The 21,027-nt window shown below is 34.2% G+C and overlaps 1 protein-coding gene across 2 annotated transcripts in view; it reads right to left on the bottom strand.

Moving 5' to 3' along the window:
- LOC117010261 (eukaryotic translation initiation factor 3 subunit C-like) overlaps window positions 1-20,519 on the bottom strand; it is a 42,558-nt gene extending 22,039 nt beyond the window's left edge. For both annotated transcript variants that reach the window (XM_033084556.2, XM_033084554.2), the window contains exons 1-13: window positions 20,409-20,519; window positions 20,193-20,320; window positions 19,289-19,354; window positions 18,334-18,409; window positions 15,953-16,066; window positions 13,400-13,525; window positions 13,086-13,137; window positions 10,489-10,574; window positions 8,701-8,825; window positions 6,945-7,089; window positions 4,862-4,965; window positions 3,743-3,884; window positions 1,182-1,307 (exon numbers count right to left, since the gene is read on the bottom strand). In XM_033084556.2, the coding sequence (XP_032940447.1) occupies window positions 1,182-1,307; window positions 3,743-3,884; window positions 4,862-4,965; window positions 6,945-7,089; window positions 8,701-8,825; window positions 10,489-10,574; window positions 13,086-13,137; window positions 13,400-13,525; window positions 15,953-16,066; window positions 18,334-18,409; window positions 19,289-19,354; window positions 20,193-20,290 (1,260 nt within the window). In that variant the 5' untranslated portion in view covers window positions 20,291-20,320; window positions 20,409-20,519. The remainder of the gene's footprint in view (window positions 1-1,181; window positions 1,308-3,742; window positions 3,885-4,861; window positions 4,966-6,944; window positions 7,090-8,700; window positions 8,826-10,488; window positions 10,575-13,085; window positions 13,138-13,399; window positions 13,526-15,952; window positions 16,067-18,333; window positions 18,410-19,288; window positions 19,355-20,192; window positions 20,321-20,408) is intronic.
- Window positions 20,520-21,027: the final 508 nt, after the last annotated feature.

The raw sequence follows: 21,027 nt of genomic DNA, 5'->3' as shown, positions 1-21,027 counted from the left end.
TTTCCCCCCTCACCTGTTCAGGGTTGCTCAGGTCTGTTTTTACGCTCAGGTGCATCTCAGGTGTATCTCGCCTGTCCCCAGGTGTGTCTCTCACCTGTTCAGGGTTGCTCAGGTGTGTCCCAGGTGTGCTTTTATCCCCCCAGGTGTGTTACCTGTCCCAGGTGTGTTTTTCTCTCACCTGCTCAGGGTTGCTCAGCTGTATCTCACCTGTCCCAGGTGTGTTTCCCCTCACCTACTCAGGGTTGCTCAAGTGTATTTACCTGTCTCAGATGTTTTTCTCTCACCTGTTCAGGGGTGCTCAGATGCATCTCACCTGTCCTAGGTGTGTGTTACCTGTCTCAGGTGTATCTCACCTGTCCTAGGTGTGTGTTACCTGTCTCAGGTGTATCTCACCTGTCCCAAGTATGTTTTCCCCCCTCACCTGTCCAGGGTTGCTCAGGTGTGTTTACCTGCCCCAGGTGTGTTACCTCTCCCAAGTGTATTTTCTCCTCTCACCTGCTCAGGGTTGCTCAGGTGTGTTACCTGTCCCCAGGTGTGTTTTTCTCTCACCTGTTCAGGGTTGCTCAGGTGTATTTTCCCCTCACCTACTCAAGGTTGCTCAGGGTTGCTCAGGTGTGTTTTTACCCCCTCAGGTGTGTCTCACCTGTCCCCAGATGTGTTATCCCACCTGTTCAGGGTTGCTCAAGTCTGTTTTTAACTCCCCCAGGTATATCTCAGGTACCTCAGGTGTTTTTCTCAGTTGCTCAGCTGTGTTATCTCACCTGTCCCAGGTGTGTTTACCTGTCTCAGGTGTGTGTTACCTGTCTCAGGTGTTTTTTTTCTCTCACCTGCTCAGAGTTGCTCAGGTGCGTCGCAGGTGTATCCCAGATGTGTTTACCTGTCCCAGGTGTATCTCAGGTGTGTTTTTCCCTCACCTGTTCAGGGTTGCTCAGTTGTGTTATCTCACCTGTCCCAGGTGTGTGTTACCTGTCTCAGATGTGTTATCTCACCTGTCTCAGGTGTGTTATCTCACCTGTCCCAGGTGTATTTTCCCCCCTCACCTGCTCAGGGTTGCTCAGGTGTATCTCAGGTGTGTGTTACCTGTCCCAGGTGTTTTCCCCTCTCACCTGTTCAGGGTTGCTCAGGTGTGTTTACCTGTCCCAGGTGTGTTATCTCACCTGTCCCAGGTGTTTTCCCCTCACCTGCTCGGGGTTGCTCAGGTTCTCCGACTCCTCCAGGACGTTTTCCCCAACAAAGATCTCGGGGTGAGCAAAGAGCAGCTCCAGGAGCTCCTCGATGCAGCCCAGGCACTTCTGCCACAGCTCTGGCTAAAATAAATCAAAATTATCTTAATTAATATTAATTAATCCTAATTAATGCTAATTAATCCATAAATAAATCCAAAATAAATCCTAACAAATCGTAATTAATCCTGAATTATCCCCAGAGCAGCTCCAGGAGCTCCTCGATGCAGCCCAGGCACTTCTGCCACAGCTCTGGCTCAAAATACATCAAAATTATCTTAATTAATGCTAATTAATAATTATTAATTATAAATAAATCCTAAATAATCCTAATAAATCCTAATTATTGCTAATCAATCCCAAATCAACCCCCAGAGCAGCTCCAGGAGCTCCTCGATGCAGCCCAGGCACTTCTGCCACAACTCTGGCTAAAAATATCCAAATTATTTATTAATTAACGTCAATCAATATTAATTAATTATCATTAATAATTATTCACCCATTTTTAACCAATTTTCCACCCAATTTTCACCCAATTTTTCTATTTTTCACCACGTTTTTTTTCTTTTTTCATTCATTTTTCACCCAAATTTCCCCCAATTTTTTTTCTCAGTTTCCCCTCATTTTCCCCCAAAATTTTAACCGTTTTTTCCCTCGCTTTTAACCCTTTAGTCACCCATTTCAAACTCATTTTTCACACAATTTTTCTATTTTTTCACCACATTTTTTTCTTCTTTCACTCAACTTTCCCCAAATTTCACCCAAATTTTTTTCCCATTTTTCCCTCATTTTCCCCCAAAATTTAACCCTTTCTCCTCCCATTTTTAACCCTTTCTTCACCCAATTTTGACTTTTTCTCCCATTTTTTCCTCATTTTTCACCCAATTTTTTTCTTTTTTCACTCAATTTTCCCCAAATTTCCCCCCAAGTTTTTTCCCATTTTCCCCTCATTTTCCCCCAAATTTTCAACCCTTTTTCCTCCCATTTTTAACCCTTTCTTCACTCAATTTCCCCCTTTTAATCTCATTTTTAACCCAATTCTCACCCATTTTTCACCCAATTTTTTTCTTTTCTCCCCCAAATTTTTTCCCATTTCCCCAATTTTTTTTTCCCATTTTCCATCATTTCCCCCCAAATTTTTAACCCTTTACTTCCCAGTTTTAACCTTTTCTTCCCCCAATTTCCCCTTTTTTCTCCTACTTTTTACCCCATTTTACCAGTTTTTCACCCAATTTTTTTCTTCTTCCACCCAATTTTCACCCAAATTTATCCCAATATTTTTTCCCAATTTCCCCTCATTTTCCCCCAAAATTTTAACCCTTTTTTTTTTTCCTCACTTTTAATCCTTTAGTCACCCATTTTAAACTCATTTTTCACTCAATTTTTCTATTTTTTCACCACATTTTTTTCTTCTTTCACCCAACTTTCCCCAAATTTCACCCAAATTCTTTTCCCATTTTCCCCTCATTTTCCCCCAAAATTTAACCCTTTCTCCTCCCATTTTTAACCCTTTCTTCACCCAATCTCCCCCTCTTTAATCTCATTTTTAAGCCTTTTTTCACCCAATTTTCACCCAATTTTTTTCTTTTTTCCCCAAATTTTTTCCCATTTCCCCCAAATTTTTTTCCTCATTTTCCCCTCATTTTCCCCCCAAATTTTTAACCCTTTACTTCCCACTTTTAACCTTTTCTTCCCCCAATTTCCCCTTTTTTCTCCTACTTTTTACCCGATTTTACCAGTTTTTCACCCAATTTTTTTCTTCTTCCACCCAATTTTCACCCAAATTTCTCCCAATTTTTTTCCCAATTTCCCCTCATTTTCCCCCAAATTTTAACTCTTTTTCCCTCCGTCTTTTAACCCTTTATTTACCCATTTTTAACCCTTTTTTCACCCATTTTCACCTAATTTTTCCATTTTTTCACCCAATTTTTTTCTTTTTTCACCCAATTTTCCCCAAATTTCACCCAATTTTTTTCCCAATTTTCCCTCATTTTTCCCCCAAATTTTAACCCTTTTTCCTCTCATTTTTAACCCTTTCTTCACTCAATTTCCCCCTTTTAATCTCATTTTTAACCCAATTTTCACCCATTTTTCACCCACTTTTTTTCTTTTCTCCCCCAAATTTTTTCCCATTTCCCCCATTTTTTTTCTCATTTTCCCCTCATTTTCCTCCAAATTTTTAATCTTTTACTCCTCAATTGTAAGCTTTTATTCACTAATTTTTAACTCATTTTTCACCCAATTTTCACTCAATTTTTCCATTTTTTCACCAATTTTTTTCTTTTTTCACCCAATTTTCACCCAATTTCCCCCAATTTTTTTTGCCATTTTCCCCTCATTTTCCCCCAAATTTTAACCCTTTTTCCCCTCATTTTTAACCCTTTCTTCACCCAATTCCCCCATTTTTCTCCCATTTTTCACCCATTTTTAATGCAATTTTCACGTATTTTCCACCCACATTTTTTCCAAATTTCCCCAATTTTTTTTCCCAATTTCCCCCTTTTTCCCCCCAAATTTACCTTCATGTAGGCAGCCAGGTTTGGGTTGTAATCATACAGGGAGGCCACGATGTTGAATTTGATTTTCAGCTCCAGGGGCACCCCCAGGTTGTGCTCGTGGGCCACGGCCACCAGGTGCTGCAGGAGCTCGATCTGGGCTGCCCTGGGGGGAAAATTTGGGGGGAAAAAGGGAGAAAATGGGCAAAAAGTGAGAGGAAAATAAGGAAAAAAAATGGGGAAAAATTTGGGGGAATTTCAGTGAAAATTGGGTGAAAATTGGGTAAAAAATGAGGAAAAAATGACAGAAAAACGGGTTAAAAATGGGATTAAAATGGGGAAATAAAGGGTTAAAAAAGGGGGGAAATGGGTTAAAATTTGGGGTGAAAAAAGGGGAAAAAGGGGAAAAAACGAGAGGAAAATAAGAAGAAAATTTGGGGGAATGTCAGTGAAAATTGGGTGAAAACTGGGTGAAAATTGGGTGAAAAATGAGAGAAAAACTGAGTTAAAATGAGCTAATAAAGGGTTAAAAATGGGGTAAAAGGGGGTAAAATTTGGGGTGAAAAAAGGGAAAAACGGGAAAAAAGTGAGGGGAAAATAAGAGGAAAATTTGGGGAAATTTGGGGCAAAAATTTGGGAAAAAAAAGCATTAAAAACTAGCAAAAAAATCAGAATAAATTATTAAAAAATGGGATTAAAATAAGATAAAAAGGGTAAAAATTAGAATAAATTTTGGGTGAAAAAAGGGAAAAATTATGAAAAAATTAGGCAAAAATTGGGATTAAAATGGGAAAAAACTGACAAAATTTGAGGAAAAAACGGGCAAAAATTGCCTAAAAAAATAGCAAAAAATTGGGAAAAAAATGGACAAAAAATCAGAAAAAAATCAGAATAAATTGTAAAAAAATGGGATTAAAATGGGATAAAAAAGAGTAAAAATTTGAATAAAATTTGGGTGAAAAAAAAGGAAAAATTAGGAAAAATTTCGACCAAAACAGGTAAAAAAATGGGAAAAAAATCATTAAAAATTCAGAAAAAAATCAGAAAAAAACCAGAATAAATTATAAAAAAGTGGGATTAAATGGGGGTAAAATGTGGAATAAATTTTGGGTAAAAAAAGTGAATTTTTGGGTCATTTCTCACCTGTCTGTGCCCTTCTTGCCCCGCGCCTGCAGGATCTCGTTGAGTTTTTTCACCACCAGCCCCACGGTGATCTCGGTGCCCTTGGCAAACATTTTGGGTTTTTCCTGAAATGAACCAAAAAGGGGAAAATTTCACCCAAAAATGAAAGTGGGAAAAAAGAAAAAAAAAAAAATTTGCATTTTTAGGGAAAAAAAAGTCAAAATTTAGATTAAAAATTGAATTTTTAAGGGAAAAACAGATGAAAATTTGATTTAAAAATTGAATTTTTAGGAGGAACAAAAGTCAAAATTTGGGTAAAAAATGGAGTTTTTAAGGGGAAAAAAAGGTGAAAATTTGATTTAAAAATACAATTTTAAGGGGAGGAAAAAGTCAAAATTGACTAAAAAATAGCTCCTAAAAATGAGGAAAAATCCCCCCAAAAAATCCTAAAATATCCCAAAAATTCCCCAATAAATCCCAAAAACACCTCAGAAAAATCCCAAAAAATCTCAGAAAAATCTGAAAAATTCCCCAAAAAACCCCCAAAATAATCCCAAAAAATCCCCAAAATTTCCCCAAAAAATCCCCAAATTCCAATCCCAAAAAAAATCCCCAAATTACAGTAATTTCACGACTATAAGGTGAGCTTTTTTTTTTTGCAGCGAGGATCCGCGCTGCGTGCAACAAAGCAACGAATTAGTAACTAAGTAGTAACAAATTAATAACTAATTAGTAATTAATTAGTAACGAGCTAGTAGCAAATTAATAACAAATTAGTAACTAATTAGTAACAAAGTATTAACAAAGACTTAGCGAATTAGTAATTACTAACGAAATAATAATGAAGTAGCAACAAAGTAATGAAGTAGTAGCAAAGTAGTAATGAAGTGGTAACAAAATTGTAACAAAGTAGTGATGAAGTAGTAACGAAGGAGTAAGGAAGTAGCAACATAGTAACCCAGTAGTAACAAAGTAGCAACAAAGTGAAGCACTAACGAAGTAGTAATTAAGACCGAATAAAGTAGCAACAAAGTAGCAATGAACTATGAACAAAGATGTAACAAAGTAGTAACAAAGCTGTGACAAATTAGTAACCAAGTAGCAACAAAGTACCAACAAAGTGATAATGAATTAGCAAAAAAGGAGTAACGAAATCGTGAGGAATTAGTAACCAAATAGTAACTAAGTAGTAACAAAGTAATGATGTAATAAAGTAGTAACAAAGTAGCAACATGGCAGGGCTCTGCTCAGCTCGGGGTTGTTGCGGGGTTGCACTTCTGGGTTGGTAAATTCCCAACTTTGTCCATATAAGGCAAACCGGGCTATAACGCACACTTCCGGGGTTGGTAAATTCCCAACTCTGTCCATATAAGGACACACCGGGCTATAACGCACACTTCCGGGGTTGGTAAATTTCCAGCTTTGTCCATATAAGGACACACCGGACTATAACGCACACTTCCGGGGTTGGTAAATTCCCAACTCTGTCCATATAAGGACATAGGACTATAACGCACACTTCCGGGGTTGGTAAATTTCCAGCTTTGTCCATATAAGGACACACCGGGCTATAACGCACACTTCCGGGTTGGTAAATTCCCATCTCTGTCCATATAAGGACACACCGGGCTATAATGCACACTTCCGGGGTTGGTAAATTTCCAGCTTTGTCCATATAAGGACACAGAACTCTCAGCCGCACTTCCGGATTCGGGGAAAAATTTGAGTCAAACGGGTGCGGTTTATAGTCATGAAATTACGGCATCCACAAAAAAATCCCCCAAAAAATCCTTAAAAAATCTGGAAAAATCGCCCAAAAATTAAAAAAAAAATCTAAAAAAATCTTTTAAAAAACCCCAAAAATCCATTAAAATTCCCCAAAAAATTCTAAAAAAATCCCAAAAAAAACCCCAAAAAATCCCAAAAAAATCCCAAAAAAATCCCTAAAATCTCCAAAAAAATCACAAAAAATAAAAAAAAATCTCAAAAAATCCCCCAAAAATCTAAAAAAAAATTCCAAAAAAAATCCCAAAAAATCCCCAAAAAATCCCCCCAAAAAACCCAATTTTTTCCCAAAATTTGTGTTTTTTCCCCCAAATCTGACCTTGACCAGGGGCACTCCACACTTGACCTTCTCCCACTCCCCTCCTTCCTCCTCCTCCTCCTCCTCCTCCCTCCTGCTTTTCCTCTCCAGTTTTTTCTTGGCCTTTTCCTCTCGGCGCCGCTCGGCCCCGCGCCGCTCCTCATCCCTGCGGCAAAAAATTCCAATTATTTCAGGTATTTTATTCAAAATTTATCTGGTTTTTAGCTCATTTTTATCTAATTTTTATTGTGTTTTTGTCTTATTTTTATCACATTTTAATCTTATTTTTATTCTCATTTTAATCCCATTTCAGCTCCCTTCTATTCCCATTTCCATTGTATTTTTATCTTATTTTTATACCACTTTTATCTAATTTTAATCTCATTTTTACCTTATTTTTATCTCACTTTTAGTCCATTTTTATTTTATTTTTGTCTAATTTTTATCTAATTTTTATTGCATTTTTATCCCATTTTTATCTAGTTTTATCTATTTTTTATTGTATTTTTATGTCATTTTTATCTAATTTTTATCTAATTTTTATTGTAGTTTTACCCCATTTTTATCTAATTTTTATCTAATTTTTACTGTATTTTTATCCTGTTTTTATCTAATTTTCATCTAATTTTTATTGTATTTTTATTGCATTTTTATGATATTTTTATCCCATTTTTATATCCTTTTAATCTTCTTATTATCTTATTTTTATCCCATTTTTTATCTCATTTTTATCTCATTTTTACTGCATTTTTATCCCATTTTTATCTCATTTTAACCTAATTTTTATTCTATTTTTACCTTATTTTTATTGTATTTTTATCATATTTTTATCCCATTTTAATCTTATTTTTATCTTATTTTTATTTCATTTTTATCCCTTGTTATTCCCATCTTTATCTGATTTTTATTGTATTTTTTTCCTATTTTTATTGTATTTTTATCTTATTCTTATTTAATATTTGTTGTATTTTTATCTTATTTTTATTTTACTTTTATCCCATTTTATTCTCATTTTTATTGTATTTTTATCTTATTTTTAGCCCATTTTTATCTCACTTTTATCTTATTTTTATTCCCATTTTTATCTTATTTTTATCCCCATTTTCATCTCATTTTTATCTTATTTTTATTTAATTCTTATTGTATTTTTACCTTACTTTTATCCCATTTTAGTCTCATTTTTATCTAATTATTATTGTATTTTTTTCTTATTTTTATTGTATTTTTATCATATTTTTATCCCATTTTTATCTCGTTTTTATTGGGTTTTTATCTTATTTTCTTCCCATTTCATTCCCATTTTTATCCCATTTTATTCCCACTTTTATCTCATTTTTATTCTTATTTTTATTGTATTTTTATTTCATTTTTATTCTCCTTTTTATCTTATTTTTATTCAATTTTATTCCCATTTTTATCTCATTTTTATCACATTTATTTTATTTTTATCCCATTTTATTCCATTTTTATTCTCATTTTTATCCCATTTTATTTCCATTTAATTTCCATTCAATTCCCATTCAATTCCCACTTAATTTCCCTTTAATTCCCATTTTATTCCCATTTTATTTCCATTCAATTTCCATTTTATTCCCATTCAATTTCAATTTTATTTCCATTTTATTCCCATTTTTACCCTATTTTATCCCCCATTTTTCCCCAAATTTTTTCCTTCTCTCCCCCAAACTTCCCCCAATTTTCCCCCAATTTTTTTCATTCCCTTTCCCCCCTCTTCCCCCACTTTTTCCCCTTTTTACATCTCGGCCCAAACTCTCACTTTTTCAGGAATTTGGACGCCAGGGATGTGAATTTTCCGTCGTCCTCGTCCGACTCCGAGTCCGACTCCGAGGCCGAGTCCCCCCAGTCCTCGTCAGACTCCGACTCTGACTCTGATTCTTCCTCCTGAAAAACACCAAAAATTCAAATTTTTCAACCCAAATTTTCATCTCATTTTATTCCCCATTTGAATAAAAAAATTCCCATTTTTTCCCAATTTTTCCTCAATTTTTTCCCAATTTTTTCTCATTTTTTTCCAATTTTATTCCCATTTTTATCTCATTTTTTCACCCATTTTTTCCCCATTTTATTCTCATTTTAATCTCATTTTTCACCCATTTTTAATCATTTTTTAACCAATTTTTTGTATTTTTTAATCCATTTTTTCCCCATTTTATTCCCATTTTATTCCCATTTTTCCCCCCAATCCTCGTCAGACTCCGACTCTGACTCTAATTCCTCCTCCTAAAAAACACCAAAAATTCAAATTTTTCAACCCAAATTTTCATCTCATTTTATTCCCCATTTTTTAAAAAAAATTCCCATTTTTCCATATTTTTTTCTGAATTTTTTCCCAATTTTTTCTCATTTTTTTCCAATTTTATTCCCATTTTTATCTCATTTTTTCACCCATTTTTTCCCCATTTTATTCTCATTTTAATCTCATTTTTCACCCATTTTTTACCATTTTTCACCCAATTTTTTGTGGTTTTCTCCCAATTTTTCACCCATTTTATTCCCATTTTATTCCCATTTTCCCCCCCAGTCCTCGTCAGACTCCGACTCTGACTCTGATTCCTCCTCCTAAAAAACACCAAAAATTCACTTTTTCAACCCAAAATTTCATCTCATTTTATTCCCCATTTAAAAAAAAAAATTCCCATTTTTTCCCTAATTTTTTCTGAATTTTTTCCCAATTTTTTCTCATTTTTTCTCAATTTTATTCCCATTTTTATCTCATTTTTTCACCCATTTCTTCCCCATTTTATTCTCATTTTAATCTCATTTTTCACCCATTTCTAATCATTTTTTAACCAATTTTTTGTATTTTTTAATCCATTTTTTCCCCATTTTATTCCTATTTTATTCCCATTTTTCCCCCCAGTCCTCGTCAGACTCCGACTCTCTGATTCCTCCTCCTAAAAAAACCCCAAAAATTCAAATTTTTCAACCCAAATTTTCATCTCATTTTATTCCCCATTTAAAAAAAAAAATCCCATTTTTTCCCAATTTTTCCTGAATTTTTTCCCAATTTTTTCTCATTTTTTTCCAATTTTATTCCCATTTTTATCTCATTTTTTCACCCATTTTTTCCCCATTTTATTCTCATTTTAATCTCATTTTCCACCCACTTTTAACCTTTTTTCACCCAATATTTTATATTTTTTAATCAATTTTTTCACCAATTTTTCCCAATTTTATTCCCATTTCAATCTCATTTTTCATCCAATTTTTTGTATTTTTCCCCAAAATTTTTCCCAATTTTTTTTTCAACTTCTTCTCCATTTTTCCCCATTTTTCCCCCATTTTTTTCTGATTTTCCCTCTAATTTTTCCCAATTTTTCACCTTTTTTTTTACCCATTTTAATCTCATTTTATTCCCATTTTAATTCCATTTTATTCCCATTTTATTCCCATTTTTTAACCATTTTTCACCCAATTTTTCTCCAATTTTCCCCCAATTTTTTTTCATTTTTTCCCCAATTTTTTCCCCATTTTTCCATAATTTTTCCCCATTTTTTAACCTCCCCAATTTGCCCAAAATTCCGTTTTTTCCCCCCAATTTCACCTTGTAGCGTCCCCGCGGCTCCTCCCGGTCGCGGCGCTTCAGGAAATTCCCGGCGTCGTCCTCGGCCCCGGAGGAGGAGGCAGAACCTTGAAAAAAAATTAAATTTTGAACCAAAAAGGGCAAAAATTGACCCAAAGTTGAAGCAAAAAATTGCAGGAATTTAGGAAAAAAAAATCTAAAAATTTGACCCAAACATAAAAAAAAATTCAAAAAAAAAAAAAAAATTTCCCCAATTATAAAAAAAAATTTGAACTAAAAGTGGCAAAAATTGACCCAAAAATTGAGACCAAAATTGCAGGAATTTATGGAGTAAAAAGGGAAAAAAAATCTGAAATTTCAAAAAAAAATTAAAAAAAAAAATTTAAAATTTACCTCAAAAAATCAAAAAATTTTCTTAAAAATTCAAAAAATTTTTATCAAACAGGGCAAAAATTGACCCCAAAATGACCCGAAATTGATCAAAATTGACCCAAAATTGATCCAAAATTGACCCAAAATTGATCAAAAATTGATCAAAAATTGACCCAAAATTGATCCAAAATTGACCCAAAATTGACCAAAAATTGATCAAAAATTGACCCAAAATTGATTAAAAATTGACCCAAAATTGACCAAAAATTGACAAAAATTGACCAAAATTGACCCAAAATTGACCACAATTGATCCAAAATTGATCAAAAATGACCCAAAAATTGACCCAAAATTGACTAAATTGGATCAAAAATTGACCAAAAATTGATCAAAAATTGACCAAAAATTGATCAAAAATTGTTTAAAAATTGTTTAAAAATTGACCAAAAATTGTTTAAAAATTGATCAAAAATTGACCAAAATTGATCAAAAATTGACCCCAAATTGATCAAGTTGACCCAAAATTGACCAAAATTGACCAAAATTGATCAGAATTTGACCCAAAATTGACCAAAACTGACCCAAAATGGACCCAAAACTGATTAAAAATGGACCCAAAATTGATTAAAAATGGACCCAAAATGGACCCAAAATTGATCAAAAATTGATCAAAATTGACCCAAAATTGAGCAAAAATTGACCCAAAATCAACCCAAAATTGATCAAAAATTGATCAAAAATCGACACAAAAATGACCAAAAATTGACCAAAAATTGATCAAAAATTGACCAAAAATTGATCAAAAATTGACCCAAAATTGATCAAAAATTGATCAAAATTTGATCAAAATTGACCCAAAATTGATCAAAAATTGACCCAAAATTGATCAAAAATTGACCCAAAATTGATCATAAAATCGATCAAAATTGATCAAAATTGATCAAAAATTGATCAAAAATTGACCCAAAAGTGATCAAAAATTGATCAAAATTGATCAAAAATTGATCAAAATTGACCCAAAATTGATCAAAATTGACCCAAAATTGATCAAAAATTGATCAAAAATTGACACAAAAATGACCCAAAATTGATCAAAAGTTGATCAAAAATTGATCAAAAATTGACCAAAATTGGCCAAAATGGACCAAAATTGACCAAAATTGACCAAAAATTCACTCAAAATTAACCAAAATTGAACAAGAATTGATCAAAAATTGACCCAAAATTGATCAAAATTAATCAAAAATTGATCGAAAATTGACCAAAATTGACCAAAATCGACCCAAAATTGACCCAAAATTGATCAAAAATTGATCAAAAATCGACACAAAAATGACCAAAAATTGACCAAAAATTGATCAAAAATTGACCAAAAATTGATCAAAAATTGACCCAAAATTGATCAAAAATTGATCAAAATTTGATCAAAATTGACCCAAAATTGATCAAAAATTGACCCAAAATTGATCAAAAATTGACCCAAAATTGATCATAAAATCGATCAAAATTGATCAAAATTGATCAAAAATTGATCAAAAATTGACCCAAAAGTGATCAAAAATTGATCAAAATTGATCAAAAATTGATCAAAAATTGACCCAAAATTGATCAAAATTGACCCAAAATTGATCAAAAATTGATCAAAAATTGACACAAAAATGACCCAAAATTGATCAAAAGTTGATCAAAAATTGATCAAAAATTGACCAAAATTGATCAAAATTGACCAAAATTGATCAAAATTGACCAAAAATTCACTCAAAATTAACCAAAAATTGAACAAGAATTGATCAAAAATTGACCCAAAATTGATCAAAATTAATCAAAAATTGATCGAAAATTGACCAAAATTGACCAAAATCGACCCAAAATTGACCCAAAATTGACTCAAAAATTGATGAAAAATTGACCCAAATTGATCCAAAATTCATCAAAAATTGACCCAAAATTGGTGAAAAATTGACACAATATTGACCCAAAATTGATCAAAAATGGACCAAAATTGACCCAAATTTGATCAAAAATTGACTCAAAATTAATTAAAAATTGACCCAAAATTGACCCAAATTGATGAAAAATTGACCCAAATTTAACCAAAAATTGATCAAAAATTGACCAAAAATGACCCAAAATAGACCCAAAATTGATCAAAATTGACCAAAATTTAACCAAAATTGACCCAAAAATCATAAAAATTATAAAAAAAATTCTAAAATTGTCAAAATTTGCCCAAATTTGCCCCAAACCTTCCGAGTCTCTGCGACTTTTCTCCTCGTCCTCGTCCGACTGCTCCGGGTTCTGCCGAGGAAAAAATTCCAATTTTTAGTCATTTTTTTTTCTCAATTTTTCCCAATTTTTAACCAATTTTTAATCAATTTTAATCCAATTTTTCCCCATTTTTATTTCCACTTTAATTTCATTTTTCACCCAATTTTCCCCTATTTTTATTCCATTTTAAATCCAATTTTTCCCCAATTTTTTTCTAATTTTTCCCCAATTTTCCCCCAAATTTTAATTATTTTTTTGCCCATTTTCCCCATTTTTTTAACCCCTTCCTGACCTGTCTGTAGGCGGCGATCGCCCCCTCGTAATCCCGGTTGTGTTTCCTCAGTTTCTGCCGCAGGGAGCTCAGGGCTTTGGCGTTGTTTTTGTTCATTTTCTTTTTTCCTTCTTTGTCTTCCCAGAGCTGGAAAATGAAATGAACCAAAAATGAGAAAATTCAGCCCAAAAATGAAAAAAAAAATGGGAAAAAATGAGCCAAAAACGGGAAAAAAAGGACAAAAAATGACCCAAAAATGAGAATTTTTGACCCAAAAATGGCTCAAAAATGGTAAAAAAAGGCAAAACACGAGAGAAAAAAAATGAACCAAAAAGGAGAAAATTTGACCCAAAAAATGAAAAAATAAAAGAGAAAAAATGGCCCAAAAATTAGAAAAAATGACCCAAAAATTAGAATTTTTGACCCAAAAATGACCCAAAAATGACAAAAAAACCACAAAAATGACAAAAAATCCACTCAAAAAGTGGCCCCAAAAAGAAAAAATTGAGCCTAGAAATTAGAAATTTTAAAAAGTGACCCAAAAATGAGAATTTTTGACCCAAAAATGAGAAAAATAAAACACAGAAATGACAAAAAATGATAAAAAATGAACCAAGAATTCAAATTTTTGTTTTATTTTTGTTCATTTTCTTTTTTCCTTCTTTGTCTTCCCAAAGCTGGAAAATGAAATGAACCAAAAATGGGAAAATTCAGCCCAAAAATTTAAAAAAAAATGGGAAAAAACGGGGAAAAAATGGGAAAAAAACGGGAAAAAAAGGACAAAAAATGATCCAAAAATAAGAATTTTTGACCCAAAAATGAGGAAAAAAACACAAAACAAAAATCCAAAAATGAGAAAAAAAACAGAAAATAAAACAAAAAAAAATGAACCAAAAGTGAGGAAATTCAGCCCAAAAATAAGAAAAATAAGGAGAAAAAATGACCCAAAAATGACAAAATTTGACCTAAAAATGAGAATTTTTGACCCAAAAGTGACCAAAATCCACCCAAAAAATGGCCCCAAAAACAAGAAAATTTGACTCAAAAATGAGAAAATAATTTTTAAAAAATGACCCAAAAATGAGAAAATTTGACCCCAAAAATGACCTCAATATGATCAAAAAAAAGACAAAAAATTGATCCAAAAATGAGAAAAAATGGCAAAAAAATCAAGAAAAAAATGAGAAAAAAATGACCCAAAAATGAGAAAAATCCACCCAAAATGAGGAAAAAAAAGAGGAAAAAATGGAAGAAAAATAAGAAAAAAATGCCCCAAAATTGCAAAAAATGCCCCAAAAAATCCTTTTAAAAAATCTCTAAAATGCTCCAAAATATTTTCCAAAAATTGTGGAATAATCCAAGAAAAATTGGGAAAAAAACCAGAAAAAAATCCTTTTTAAAAATGTTATAAAGCCCTAAAAAAATAATTTAAAAAATTGTAAAAATGCCAAAAAATCCCTAAAAACAAATAGAAAAAAATTTCAAAAAACCTCCAAAAAATCGGAAAAAAAATGTAAAAATCCTGAAAAAAGCAGCAAAAATTCCAAAAAAAATGCCAAAAAATCTCTTAAAATCCTGAATAAAAATCTTTGTTAAAAAATTAAAGTATATAAATAAAAAAATTAAAAATAGAAGAAAAAAATACCCAAAAAAAGGGAAAAAAAAATCGAAAAAAAAATCAAAAAAAATCCCCAAAAAATCCCAAAAAAATTGAAAAAAAATCCAGAAAAAATCAGAAAAAATTGGGAAAAATTAGGAAAAAATCCCCTAAATTCCTAAAATTATAATCTACCCAAAATTTTAATTTTTCACCCCAAATCACCTCGTTGAGATAATCCTCCAGGTCGGCCAGGATGTGCAAACCACCCCAAAAAATCCTTAAAAATTCCTCAAAAATTGTAAAAAAATCTTTAAAAAAATCTTAAAAATCCCAAAAACGCCCCCAAAAATCAAAATTAAAACTGGGACAATTTTAGAAAAGAAATCCCCAAAAAAGTCTCTTAAAAATCAGAAAATAATTGAAAAAAATCCAAAAAAAAATTAAAAAAATGGAAAAAAAATGGGAAAAAAATTGAAAAAAAATTGAAAAAAATTGAAAAAAAATTGAAAAAAAATCGAAAAAAATTCAGAAAAAATTGGGAAAAATTAGAAAAAAATTCCCCTAAATGCCTAAAATCATAATCTACCCAAAATTTTAATTTTTCACCCCAAATCACCTCGTTGAGATAATCCTCCAGGATGTTCAGGTAGAACCTGGGGACGCCGTCCCTGTCCACCACTCCAAAAATGCCCCAAAAACTCAAAATAAAAGCTCTGAAAAATTCCAAAAAAATTCCAAATAAACTTGAAAAAAAATCGAAAAAATTAATAATTTAAAAATCAAAAAAAATACAAAAAATAAAAAAATTTGGAAAAAAATTTTTAAAAATTGAAAAAAAAATTGAAAAAAAATTGAAAAAAAATTGAATTAAAATCGAAAAAAAATCAGAAAAAATTGGGAAAAATCAGGAAAAATTCCCCTAAATGCCTGAAATTATAATCTACCCAAAATTTTAATTTTTCACCCCAAATCACCTCGTTGAGATAATCCTCCAGGTCGGCCAGGATGCGCAGGTAGAACCTGGGGACGCCGTCCCTGTCCACCACTCCCTTGGCTTTGGTCCAGGCCCTTCCCAGCAGTTCAAACTCCTGAAAAATGGGGAGAAAAACCAGAAAATTGGGAAAATTTATCAAAGGAAAAAAAAATGGGGAGTTTTGGGTGGAAAATGAGGAATTTTGGGGATTTTTTGGGGGGATTTTGGGGTTTTTTGGTGAATTTTTTTGGATTTTTTGGGGATTTTTTTGGGAATTTTTGGGAAATTTTGGGGATTTTTTTGGGAATTTTTGGGGGATTTTTGGGAATTTTTGGGGATTTTTGGATGAATTTTGGGTTGATTTGGGGCAGATTTTGGGGTGAATTTTGGGTTCATTTTGGATGATTTTTGGGCAGATTCTGGGTAAATTTTGGATGATTTTGGGTAAATTTTGGGTGAATTTTGGGTGAATTTTGGGTGAATTTTGGGTGAATTTCGGATGATTTTTGGGCAGATTTTGGGTGAATTTTGGGTGATTTTTTGGGATTTTTGGGGTGAATTTGGGTTGAATTTTTGGCAGATTTGGGTGAATTTTGGGTGATTTTTGGGCGAATTTTGGGTGGATTTTGGGTGAATTTTGGCTGAATTTTGGGTTCATTTTGGATTATTTTTGGGTAGATTTTGGGTGAATTTTGGGTAATTTTTGGGTGAATTTTGGGTAAATTTTGGGTTCATTTTGGATGATTTTTGGGCAGATTTTGGGTGAATTTTGGGTTGGATTTTGGGAATTCTTGAGTGGATTTTTTGGGGATTCTTTGGGCAGATTTTGGGTGAATTTTGGGTGATATTTGGGTGAATTTTGGCTGAATTTTGGGTTCATTTTGGATTATTTTTGGGCAGATTTGGGCGAATTTTGGGTGAATTTTGGGTAAATTTTGGGTTCATTTTGGATGATGTTTGGGCAGATTTTGGGTGAATTTTGGGTAATTTTTGGGTAAATTTTGGGTTAATTTTGGGTATTTTTGGGGCAGATTTTGGGTAAATTTTGAGTGAATTTTGGCCAGATTTTGGGCAGATTTTGGGTGATTTTTGGGTGGATTTGGGGTGAATTTTGGGTGAATTTTGGCCAGAATTTGGCCAGATTTTGGGTGAATTTTGGGTAAATTTTGGCTGAATTTTGGGTAAATTTTGGATGATTTTTGGGCAGATTTTGGGTGAATTTTGGGTTCATTTTGGATGATTTTTGAGCAGATTTTGGGTGAATTTTGGGTAAATTTTGGATGATTTTTGGGCAGATTTTGGGTGAATTTTGGGTGAATTTTGGGTAATTTTTGGGTAAATTTTGGGTTAATTTTGGGTATTTTTGGGTGGATTTTTGGGTGAATTTTGGCTGAATTTTGGGTGAATTTTGGCTGAATTTTGGGTTCATTTTGGATGATTTTTGGGCAGATTTTGGGTGAATTTTGGGTAATTTTTGGGTGAATTTTGGGTGATTTTTGGGCAGATTTTGGGGATTTTTGAGGTGAATTTTGGTTGAATTTTCGGCAGATTTGGGTGAATTTTGGGTGGATTTTGGTTGAATTTTGGCTGAATTTTGGGTTCATTTTAGATGATTTTTGGGCAGATTTTGGGTGAATTTTGGGTGATTTTTGGGTAAATTTTGGGTTAATTTTGGGTATTTTTGGGTGGATTTTTGGGTGGATTTTGGGTGAATTTTGGGGATTTTTGGGGCAGATTTTGGGTAAATTTTGGGTGAATTTTGGGCAGATTTTAGGTGAATTTTGGGTGAATTTTGGGGATTTTTGAGGTGAATTTTGGTTGAATTTTTGGCAGATTTGGGCGAATTTTGGGTGAATTTTGGATAAAGTTTGGCTTCATTTTGGATGATTTTTGGGCAGGTTTTGGGTGAATTTTGGGTGATTTTTGGGTATTTTTGGGGTGAATTTTGGTTGATTTTTGGGCAGATTTTGGGTGAATTTTGGGTAATTTTTGGGTGAATTTTGGGTGATTTTTGGGCAGATTTGGGTGAATTTTGGGTAAATTTTGGGTGAATTTTGGGCAGATTTTGGGCAGATTTTGGGTGAATTTTGGGTAAATTTTGGGTGAATTTTGGCTTCATTTTGGATGATTTTTGGGCAGATTTTGGGTGAATTTTGGGTAATTTTTGGGTAAATTTTGGGTTAATTTTGAGTATTTTTGGGTGGATTTTTGGGTGAATTTTGGGTTGCATTTTGAGAATTTTTGAGTAGATTTTTTGGGGATTCTTTGGGCAGATTTTGGTTGAATTTTGGGTGATTTTTGGGTGAATTTTGGGTGAATTTTGGTTGAATTTTGGGCAGATTTTGGGTAAATTTTGTGTTGATTTTGTTGATTTTCAGGCACCTCCAGGCAGCGGCTGACGTCGCGGATTTTCATGGCGTTGCGGATGGAGCGGATCAGGTTGGTGAGCTCCTCGTACCTGGGATCAATCAAATCAATCAGGATCAATCAGCATCGATTTGGGATCAATTGGGACCAATTTGGAGTCATTGGGATCAATAGGGATCAATAGGGATCAATAGGACCCCAACCAATAGGAACCAATAGGGATCAATACGGAGCCATTGGCATTGATTGGGATCAATAGGGATTGATTGGGATCAATAGGAGCCAATAGGGATCAATAAGGAACCAGTGGCATTGATTGGAATCAATCTGGATCCATTAGGATCGATAATCAATAGGTGATCAATAGGAAACCTATAGGGGATCAATAGCTGATCAATGGCTGATGCACAGGTGATCAATGGGGAATCAACAGGCAATCAATAATCAGTCAATAAATAACCAATAACCAATCAAACACTGATCAATAACCAGTCATATAACCGATAAATAACTGATCAAAAACTGATCAATACATAATCAATAACGGATCTATAACCAATCAAAAAAAATTAAAGAGTAAAAATAATACCAATAATTGCTCATAATCAACCAATAGCTGATCAATAACTGATCAATATGTTATCAATACCTGGTCAATATCAATCAATAGTTCTTCAATAACTCATTAATAACCAAACAATAGGTGATCAATAAATAATTAATAGCAGACCAATAGCCAAGCAACAATCAATTAATACATGATTGATAACCAATTGATAACCGATCAATAGGTGGCCAGTAACCGATCAATAATTGATCAATAGGTGATCGATAGCTGATCAGCAACTGATCAATAGATGACAAATATGAATAACAACAATAATAACTGATAACCCATCAATAGACAATCAGTAATCAATCAATAGGTGATCAATAACCGATCAATAACGGTTCAATAACGGATCAATACCTCTTGTCGCGGGCGCTGCGCACGACGCGTTTCGTGTCCTCCTCATCCTCACTGAGCAGCAGCGGCCTGAGGGGGGGCGGGGCCTGTCAGACCACGCTCCCCGTTTCCATGGCAACCAACCCACTTCCGGTGCAAGCAACACCCCGTTCCCATGGTAACCACCACACTTCCTGTGTAACCCACGCCCACTTCCGGTGCAAACCGCACCCATTTTCTATTTAAATTGCCCCGTTTCCATGGCAACCACGCCACTTCCTGTGTAAGCCACGCCCCCGTTCACATGGCAACACTTCGCTTCCTGTATAAGCCACGCCTACTTCCTGTACAAACTTTCCCCAAACCACGCCCACTTCTGTGGCAAACCACGCCCCATTCCCATGCAAACCCCGCCCCCTTTCTATGCAAATTAGACCCGTTTCCATGGAAACTACGCTCACACGAGGCCACTCCCACTTCTCATAGGCCACGCCCTTTTCATGAAACCACGCCCCCTTCTCCCCTCCTTTAACCCCTTCAATTCCCGCCCCTTCCCTTTAGGCCCTCCCACTTTACCGACCCCACCCCCTTAAGCCCCTCCCCCAAACAATTTTAAGCCCCTCCCACCTCATTTAGCCCCTCCCCTTTAACCCCTCGCCGTTTCTAACCCCTCCCTTTTAAGGCCTCTTTAATTAAGCCGCTCTTTAATTAATCCCCTCTTTAATTAAGCCCCTCCCCTTTAAGCTCCACCCACTTTAAACCCCTTTTAACCCCCTCCTCCACTTTTAACCCCTCCTTCTTTACTCCTATTTTAATTAATCCCCCCTTTAATAACGCCGCTCTTTAATTAACCCCCTCTTTAATTAATCCCTCCTTTAATTAAGCCGCTCTTTAATTAACCCCTCCTTTAATTAAGCCCCCCCCTCACTTGCTGTAGGGCCCTCCCGGCGCTTTCGGCGCGGTCTCATCTCCGGACGCCGACGATTCGGACTCGGAATCCGAGCCGGTGGTGAAGAATCGCGACATTATCGCGACAGGACGGGCGGGACGGGCAGCCTGGCGAGATAAACCAGGACAGGTTTTAACCAAAAATTGAAGAGTTTTGCCCCAAAATCCCCGATTTTTAGCCCAAATTGCTCCTCACCGAACTCGCCGCACGCGCGGAGTCGCCGGCGGAACAGCGCCGAGAGGCGGAAGCGGAAGTGACGCGCGCACGTTACGTCAACGTCACTTCCGCTGCCAATCCCGGATTGGCGCGCAGGGAACGCTGGGAAAGCGAGTCCGGAAGTGGCGAGAAGCCAAAATCGGCGGATTTTACCCTAAAAACGCCGGATTTTAACCCCCTAAATTCACGTTTCTTAAGAGAATTGAACATTTTAAATAAAAATCGAATTTTTAGCAGCAAATTCGGCAATTTTTACCTCAGAAATCCCGAATTTTTACCTCACAATTCCCGGTTTTTACCTCAGAATTATCGATATTTTCCCTCCCCAAATCGGCGGATTTTGACCCAAAAATGCCGGATTTCACCCACTAAATTCACATTTCTTAAGAAGATTTGAACATTTTAAATAAAAATCGAATTTTTAGCAGCAAATTTTGTTATTTTTACCTCACAAATTGCGAATTTTTACCTCAGAATTCTCCATTTTTTACCTCAGAATTATCGATATTTTCCCTCCCCAGATCGGCCGATTTTTACCCAAAAATGCAGAATTTTACCCCCCAAATTCACGTTTCTTAAGGAGAATTGAACATTTTAA

Source organism: Catharus ustulatus, chromosome 40, assembly GCF_009819885.2.
Source record: "Catharus ustulatus isolate bCatUst1 chromosome 40, bCatUst1.pri.v2, whole genome shotgun sequence".
Lineage (NCBI taxonomy): Eukaryota > Metazoa > Chordata > Aves > Passeriformes > Turdidae > Catharus > Catharus ustulatus.
This window is presented reverse-complemented; position numbering and strand designations above follow the sequence as displayed.